Consider the following 9,287-nt stretch of genomic DNA (forward strand, 5'->3'; position numbering starts at 1 on the left):
TGGAGGGATGGATCCTCCCCAGAACCCGGACCTCAACAGGTCCGATGGAGGGATGGATCCTCCCCAGAACCCGGACCTCAACATTACTGAAGCAGCGTGGGATCATCTGGACAGAGAACGGAACAAAAGTCCTTCAATGATCCTGGAGAACTACTGCTAAAGACGACTTAAAGAAATGACAAAGTTTCTCTCGGAGGGTTCAGACTGTTGAAGAATAGAGCTGCTCAGACCAAATATTCACTTTCGAGCTCCTTAGAAATGAACCGACTGTCTCTGCATGCTGTTCTGTATTTACATAGCTTGTTCCCGTCCGCCCGTGCGAGTATCTGAACAGGCATTTAAGAGAAACTGTACATTTACAAATCTTTCCCAACAGGAAGGCTTATCTCAACCGTAGCTGCTTGCTTTGTGTGTTTGCTTTGCTTTTACTGAGTGGAGTAGAAAGTTTCCCAACAGCAGCATCGGCTCCATACTGATATCTAGATATTGTTGGGTCCTGCAGCCTGAACAGCCAGATCTTGATGCAAACTCATCTTATGTAGGTCACACAGCTTTTAACCCAAATGGCTGATAAAAAGGAAGTTTGACCTGAAAAAAAGAAAAAAAACTTTAGCACCGTGAGAACGTGTCTGTTTTGTTTTCAAAACCTCTGAATTTTTTTTGTTTTGTTTTTTTAAATCTTATCACATCAGTCATGCTGTTTTGTCTTCTGTGCTCTCACTTCTGACTCATAGCAAATACACGAAACCAAAGTGAGTTTATTTCAGGTCCACGTTTAAGCTGTGTAATTATTAACTACTGAGAAATAAACACAGCCATCCGTCATTCACTGAGAACTCTGTGGCTTTTCTGGCTGTTTTTTTGCAGAGGGCTAATATTTGCATACTTACAGGACAAGCGGACTAAATAATTTAAGTATGTGCCAGCTCCAAGTCCAAGTATGAAGTGTCAGTGGGGGGTGGGGTTAAACAGGAAACAAAGGCTGAAATCAGAACCGGTTCAGTTCAGATGCTGATGATGGTGGACATGTAGATTTAACAGCACTGCAGTGGCTGAAGATGAAAAGCAGCAAGCCAGCAGAGGAAGAAGCGGTGAAGGAGCAGCTGAAGGCTCTGAAACACCACTGGGAACTGCTTTCAGATGCAGAGGCCGTCCCACGGCTGAATACTGTAGGAGAGCGGTTGTCATGGAAACAGGGAGGCAAAGCCAGTTCTTCATAGCGCTACATAAGAACACCCCCGCCCCTCCTCCTCCTTCTCCTCCTCCTCTTTCTTGTCTTCCCCTCCCTCCCTCTTCTAGAGATACCCAGCAGCCAGGACAGGAAGTCAGACTGAAACCTGAATGTCCGCTTCCTGCGGACTCAGACAAAGACAGGACGGGGTGGTACAGGTACACAAGAGGAACACTCATCTGTCACTAATTAACATAAACCTGTTCATACACCAAGAGCAATGCTTTAAAACATCTATAACTTATTATAAAAGAAAAAAAAATATTTTTTCCTCTTGCAAACTAATGGTCAGAAAGTATGGCATTTCTTTTTCTGTATTATGTGCATTTTCAGGAATTTGCTGAAATGGATCCACTGCTACTGTAATATAGCCATGCTGCTAGCATCCACAGTTACTATAATATAGCCATGCTGCTAGCATAATCAGCTACGGTAAAATATCTATGCTGCTAGCATCCACAGCTACGGTAATATAGCCGTGCTGCTAGCATCCACAGTTACTGTAATATAGCCATGTCGCTAGCATCCACAGCTATGGTAATATAGCTGTGCTGCTAGCATCCACAGCTACAGTAATATAGCCATGTTGCTAGCATCCACAGTTACTGTAATATAGCTGTGCTGCTAGCATAATCAGCTACGGTAAAATATCTATGCTGCTAGCATCCACAGCTATGGTAATATAGCTGTGCTGCTAGCATCCACAGCTACAGTAATATAGCCATGTTGCTAGCATCCACAGCTACGGTAATATAGCCGTACTGCTAGCATCCACAGTTACTGTAATATAGCTGTGCTGCTAGCATAATCAGCTACGGTGAAATATCCATGCTGCTAGCATCCACAGATATAGTAATATAGCCATGTTGCTAGCATCCACAGCTACAGTAATATAGCCATGTTGCTAGCATCCACAGCTATGGTAATATAGCCGTGCTGCTAGCATAATCAGCTACGGTAAAATATCCATGCTGCTAGCATCCACAGATATAGTAATATAGCCATGTTGCTAGCATCCACAGTTACTGTAATATAGCCATGTCGCTAGCATCCACAGCTATGGTAATATAGCTGTGCTGCTAGCATCCACAGTTACAGTAATATAGCCATGTTGCTAGCATCCACAACTACGGTAATACAGCCGTGCTGCTAGCATTCACAGCTACTGTAATATAGCCGTACTGCTAGCATCCACAGTTACTGTAATATAGCCGTGCTGCTAGCATAATCAGCTACGGTAAAATATCCATGCTGCTAGCATCCACAGATGTAGTAATATAGCCATGTTGCTAGCATCCACAGCTACGGTAATATAGCCGTGCTGCTAGCATCCACAGCTATTGTAATATAGCCGTGCTGCTAGCATCACAGTTTCAGTAGCCATGCAGGCTAATGTTTCTCTTATAGTCCCAGGCTGAGGATGATAGAAGGGGACCAGCAGCCAGACCTAAACAACCACAAACACAACCCACTCTACCAGCAATTTCTACCAAAAACACAGAAACCAAATCACCCGACATACAAAAACCTAACAGGATCTTATCTGGTGAGCTTTATCCTCAGAGTTGGTAATGTGAATTTAAAACACTGCTTTAAGCTCGGTCATCTTAGCTAGTTTGTTTTTTCTATTGTTTGTTTGATCTCTCCTCCGTACTGTAAAAAAAGGACAAGTATGTTAATAAGTAACTAGTGGTTAAAGTTTCTTTAGTTTTTTGTTTTGTTTTGGGTTTTTTTGCACTACAGTGAGCAAACAGTTGGAGAAGACCATCTTTGCTCAACCTAATACAGCTTTAAAACGTTGCATTCATTTTACAATATTAGTGTCTTATATTTATAGGTTGTGTTGTTGTTTTTGTGGTGCTGTATCTTTCATTTAAAACAAAAAGTTCAAGCTCCAGCCTTAGTATCGGTACACAAACTTAATGATGTAACTTTCAGTCAGCAGATATTTACACAGTTTTCACACATACATATGATTTGCTTACATGTAAAGTAGAAATGCAGACAGCTGTCAGGACAAAACGGACTCAATTAAAAAGGTTTGCAGACAATCGACCATAAAAAACCTGAGCAAAACAATGGCAGACTTCCAGCAACAAGTCCAGCTGCAACCCTGTTGATACACTTTTCTACAACACAAAAATGCTTCTGCAGATAAAAGATTTCAAGGACAAACCCTTTCTTCATGCATGCAACACTTGTGTTTCTGAAGAAGGAAAAAGAAAAGCCCACAGGACAAAAAATGTGGAAAGGGTCTGATCCTTGTCAGATTCCATCAGACAAAGAAGTCGGACATGCTCGGAGTGAAGTCAAGCTTCAAGAACAGAGACCCCTACAGCTTTATCTACAACGCTTTCACTAAAAGGGGGTCATAAATGTTTCAGAGAAGATAAAGATCAATAATAGTGGCGGCAGGAAACAGGATTTACATGAAGAAAAGAAAGAAAAGAAGAATAAGTCTGTTTGCTGTGAAGGCGAAGCAGCAGGACGCCTCACATCCAGAAGCTCTTCATCCTGCTGGCCTCTCAGACAAAGCTCGGCGCTGACCTCTGACACACTTCCATCGTGTTTACGCCACGATTCCTCACAAACTGCAGAAATGTGCTTTACAACTACACAAAGTCGCCTGAAGCCTGTTTGAATAATCTGAGCTGTTAAATTTCTGTTCCTACAGAGAATAATAAACACCAAATCCAGCTTCCTCAGGTTTCATTTGCACAGGGACTTTTTTTCTCCCTCATCTTTACTGTTCATTAAACTCATTAGAGATTTGAGCAAAAATGACACATTCAGAGGAAAATCTGTTGCTTAAAGCAGCTTTAAACAGATTTAATTTTCCCTGGAGGTTTTAAACGAGCTTACAACCAGTGGATGAAATAACTGGTGTCTATGCAGAAATTCCTTTACAGAAACAAAAGTAGAGGAATAAAAGACAAGCTTTAGTACCGGGTTGGACCCTTTTCCTTCATTCTCGGTGTGACAGATGGAAGCCGGTAACATGACAGCATCACACGGTTGCTGCAGGTTTGGCTGCATCCATGATGGGAATCTCCCGTTCCACCACATGTCTACACGACTAAATGCACATGATTAGATATCTGTGGTAAAAAGCAACTGAATAGGTGAACCTGGTGTTTGAAATTACATCAAATTAAAGCTGACACCCACACAGACCCATAAACGCATCATATCCACAGCTGACATGAAAACATTTACATGGTATAAGAATTCATTTAGCCACATAAACTGTTACAGAAACAGATTCATTTGCTAGGAAGGGATTCAGAGAATAACTGCCCTAACAAAACGTTCAATTAAAAGTTAAATTAAATCAACAGAAAAAAGATTTATTTGCACCTCATGGTGCTCACTCCGTCCTCTGCAGACACACATCTGGAGCTATGATGCATTATTAATGTGAGAGGGTTTGTTTATGGTCACTAAAACCCATGTGGGGTTAAACAAGAGAAAATAATCCCCCCCGCCCCAGTTCTTAGACAGAGGAGGTCAAAAACTACCAGCTGAAGGACGTTTCCTAAAGGGCTTCCGGTCTGCAGCCGGGTAACAATCAATTAAACTGATCCAAGTGTCATCCTGTGAAAAATCCTTTTATCTGAACAGCTGCCAGAACCTTCCGGTTTGTATTTTATAAAATAAGAAGCAGAAGAAACGGACGATTCCTTTCAGTCCATCAATAAACAGCTTCAGCAGTTTCTCTGTTTTTGGTCCCGTTAGCGAGCGCTGTTCAGTGTTTCCCAAAGCAGAGGCTCGAACGTCTTCATGAGCTCATTTACTGACCGATAACTGTAAATCATCCGTTAAATTCTGTGTTTTTATTCCAAAGACTCATTATGAAGCGACTCGTTTATTAACCACCACATTGATCATGAAAGTGACGAATTGATGGAAGAATTTGATTATTTTTCAGTTGGAAATTAAACAGAAATGTCTTTAAGCTAAATGAGTTTTTTTTTATTAATAATTTGTTCAGATTTGTTCCAGCTGGACTGATCACACATTGACCTTTAACTACTATCAAACATCCACAGTTCTTCCCAGGAGAACACACACACCGAGACAAGTGATCTTTTCTTTACTCAGTATATAACTGAGCTGATTGGAGTTCATCTCTGATATTTCTTCACTTTGTGAACTCTAAACAGTTATTTTGTGGTTAAATCTCCGTTTTCTGATACTTTACAGGAAAACGATCAATATCTAAGAGCACGTGTTTCCTGGATGAATAAAATATCAGTATTTCTGGACGTTATAGACATATTTCTTTCATTTTTTTAAAATCCAAATTTGCCATGTGTTGTGTGTGACACACATGCAGAATAAAACATTACTTCAATCATTTCCAACTACCCATCTTCAGTAGAATCCTTTAATTATCATTTACAGCTTAGATATGCACCAGTTCGCCCAATATTTGGGCTTAATGGAAGTACAACTCTTTTTTTACTTCATAAAAAAACTAATGCCAGAAAACAAAACATGGGAAATTTATTTGATGTGAGATTATTAACACTTATAGACAAATTGGTTCCAATCATTTTATATGAGATTACTTTTTTATTTATTTTATATATTTAATTTATTTATGTATTTTAATTTTATTTTTCTTCTTTTACTTTGTCCTCTGTATTTATTTTAGTTTTTATGTAATTATAAATAAATTCAAGCTTTCAAGGGTTAAAAGTCCATAAAATAATCAGTAAATAGTAAAAAAATCTTCATGTAAAATCCAGCTGGGTTTATGGAAAATCATTGTTTCCTTTAACCTACAGTCAAAAATTATTTATTACAAATAAATCTGGTACATTTTTATATTTTCTGACTAAATTGGTGATATGAGATTAATATAGTAAGATTTTGTGAATTAATTGTTGCAGTTTTGGTCATTTAGGTCAGAATTGAATTTTTATCATATGTAACAAGGAAAATTGGCTAAATTTGTTATGATGGATGAATAATATAGTATAATTTGTATTAACAGCGGAGGTGGCTGATTAAAAGTCTCAGAGGGAGAATAGAAAAAGGAAAATGATAGAAAAAAAGAGCAACGCTGCAGTAGAAATCGACCTGGATCTAACCTGTGGCTGTGACGTTGCATCTCGCGGACTCATCAACGCCTACTCACCAATATGCTAATGAGCCCAGGTGTGTATTTAAATATGAACCCGTTGACCTGATGCTGTCGGCTGGTTTCTTACCTGTTTTTCCAGCATGATCATTCTTTCGGTATCATGACCTTCATGGAGTGAGTGTCCATGCGAGTTCAAGTTCACCCCTAGACACACTCCTCCGCTGCCAGCATCTTCATCGATGAGCAGGAGAAAAATAAAAAGTGAAGGTTATTGATGCTCGCTGCTAACTAGCGTTGCCCCTGGGAGGCTAGTATCTCGTTACGATGATTTTCTTCTTGTTAGAAATGTCCTCGGTGCCTCCAGCATGTCTTAACATCCATAAAAACAAGGCATTAAGGGGTGTTTAATGATGGAGGAAAAGACCAGATTGGCCGGTGAACGGGGAGGAGAACACAGCCATCAAAGCTGAGGGCTAGCTAACGTTAGCGTGCTAGCGTTAGCCAGCTAAACTCAGCAAATATCAAAATTTTATTTGTCTCCTCGTGGCCTCATCCATCGCCGCTCCGCTCCCTTCCAGTCACGCTCGAAAAAATACGCGGGGAATGTGTCCTCTGGCATCGGCTCTCCCCGACAAATCCTCGCCGTTGCTCGACGGCGGCATCTCGGTGGAAAGCAGCGAATCCGAGGAAAGACAGAGGTGATGTAGTGAACTGATCACTGTGGCTCTTAAATGGATGCTGCTGCTGCTGCTGCTGGCGGAGGGGAATCTCCGCTTTCAACAAGACAAGACGCTGCTGGTGCTGCTGCTGCTGATCCGAGGAATCACTGGGAATAACGATGCTCCTGAACGCACCACCAGTGGAGCGACGCTGAAAACGGGCGCAGTTGAACAGACTGAAATTTATTTATTCATTTTTTTATTTGTTTGTTTATTCAAACTACTTAAATGTGACATAAAAATAATGTGTTAAGGCAACAGGGCCTTTTTTTGAGAGATGGAAGATGAGGAAAAATAACCTATTATAGCTTCCATTAGATCATACTGATATCTTCAAATAACAACTATGTCCAGTGGATCAGAAGTTTACCTTATAGAACAATCAATAATTGTTTCTTTACTGGTAGCATTGCTGTTTATTTTTAGGGGGAAATTAAGTTAAATTAGACTGAAAATACTTAATTGATATATTCCATTTAAATTTATAGTATGCCATTTTAAATAGCAATAATTAAAAATGAATTTAAAGTCATGTTCTTGGGGGTGATTACTATAGGCAGGAAAGCCTCTGACTGTGAACACACACTGTTTTTTCCCACAGTATTAGAGCAGTGGTTTGCAACCCTGGTCCTCAAGGCCACTATCCTGCTGGTATTTGACATTTCTGTGCTGCAACACACCTGATTCAAATTACATTAATCTCTGACCATCTCTGCACATGTCTGCTGTTGAGTCATTTATTTGAGGCGGGTGTGTTGCAGCAGGGAAGCATTGAAAGTCTGCAGGACAGTGAACCTTGAGGACCAGAGTTGGATCCTTGGGTTAGAAACTGAACAAAATGGGAGAAGAAGTGTTATTTGTCACCATGCTGAATTATCACTTAGAACAACACCATGCACATGTGGAGAATGAAGCTAGTTGCATCTAAATTTTAAGGAAGGATTCATGAACTGATCTCTTTCATGTGTACAAATCTTTTTTTTTTAGGTGACTTTAGATTTGGTTGAGATGAAGTCCCTGATTCTGCAGAATATGAAGCTTTTTACTGAAGCCTGAGTTTTTGTTTCGCTATGTTTTGAATCATTGAACATGTGTGAAGCTTCATCTCAGGAGCTTTGTTGCATCTGTGTGGATCTGAGGACAAAATGGAGCCCTGTACACTCATTTCACCTGTCTGTCATGTTATCACCAACACACACGCCACCCTTTAAAGCCACACATATTTGTCCTGTGATATTAATTATTGTCTTTTACCAATAAAAAAAACACTTATAATCATACTGGGCATCTCTGTGAGAACGTTTTATACTATTTACTCAAACTTTGACTGTTATTTTCTCCACGTTATTTGTAATTTATCACGTCTGTGTGAGTATTATAATAATTTAAAATGTTTTTGTGCTAATTTGAGTTTTTTTGGTTTCTGTTTTTGTCTTCTGTATTTAGTGCATATTTGTTAGTGGTTGAATTTATTTTCATTTTAGATGATACATATATAATTTTGTGTTCATTTTTTAGTGTGTGCTCATGTCTCTTGTAGCTGTTGCATGTGTGTTACTGGTTGATTTTATTTATTTGTTTTATGTTAATTTTACATGTTTTAGTATTTCATTTTACATTTGTATAAAGCCATTTAATATCTTAGCTGTATTTTGCATGCCTTCTTGTAAATAGCTTGTGCCTTATTCTCTTACATATTTTTATTTATTTAGATTATCCATTTATTTGTGTTTTTTACATATTTATTGTAGTTTGTATCTACGTGTTGTCTTACTTTTACTTTTAGTCATTTTGAATTCATCTGAGGTTCATTTGAGGTGATCTGAGCATCACTTTCAAGTCATTTTAATTATTGAATGATTTTCTTTTTTATCTTTAGGATTTTTGACATTTTTCTTCATTTGCAGTTATTTTTTATTGTCTGATTATTTTACATCACGGTGCCTGTAATCATCTCATTTTCTACATGTTTATTAAATTCGTTATTTTACGTGTGTTTGAGGTATTTCAGCATTTCTTTGTGATTCTTGTGGGATTTCGTTTCTTTTGACATTCTTGTTTTTCCTCGAAGTATTTCTTGTTTACCATATTTTTGTGTCATTTAACATTCCTATTAGGCTCATTTAATAATTCTTAGATTTATTTTAAATTAATTTTCCTCTTTTTTACCTTACTGAGGGCAGTACAGACGCTCATCCTGACAGTCAGAACCCAGGGCAGCATAACGCTTACCTCATCCCGCGTGGTG

At 38.9% G+C, this 9,287-nt stretch overlaps 1 protein-coding gene across 1 annotated transcript in view; it reads right to left on the reverse strand.

Moving 5' to 3' along the window:
• The window catches only part of LOC121648647 (ral guanine nucleotide dissociation stimulator-like), a 66,171-nt gene extending 58,986 nt beyond the window's left edge, over positions 1–7,185 (reverse strand). The window contains exon 1 of the mRNA XM_041998892.1: positions 6,448–7,185. Within this exon, the coding sequence (XP_041854826.1) occupies positions 6,448–6,468 (21 nt within the window). The 5' untranslated portion in view covers positions 6,469–7,185. The remainder of the gene's footprint in view (positions 1–6,447) is intronic.
• Positions 7,186–9,287: the final 2,102 nt, after the last annotated feature.

The sequence above is a fragment of the Melanotaenia boesemani genome, chromosome 11, assembly GCF_017639745.1.
Source record: "Melanotaenia boesemani isolate fMelBoe1 chromosome 11, fMelBoe1.pri, whole genome shotgun sequence".
Classification (NCBI taxonomy): domain Eukaryota; kingdom Metazoa; phylum Chordata; class Actinopteri; order Atheriniformes; family Melanotaeniidae; genus Melanotaenia; species Melanotaenia boesemani.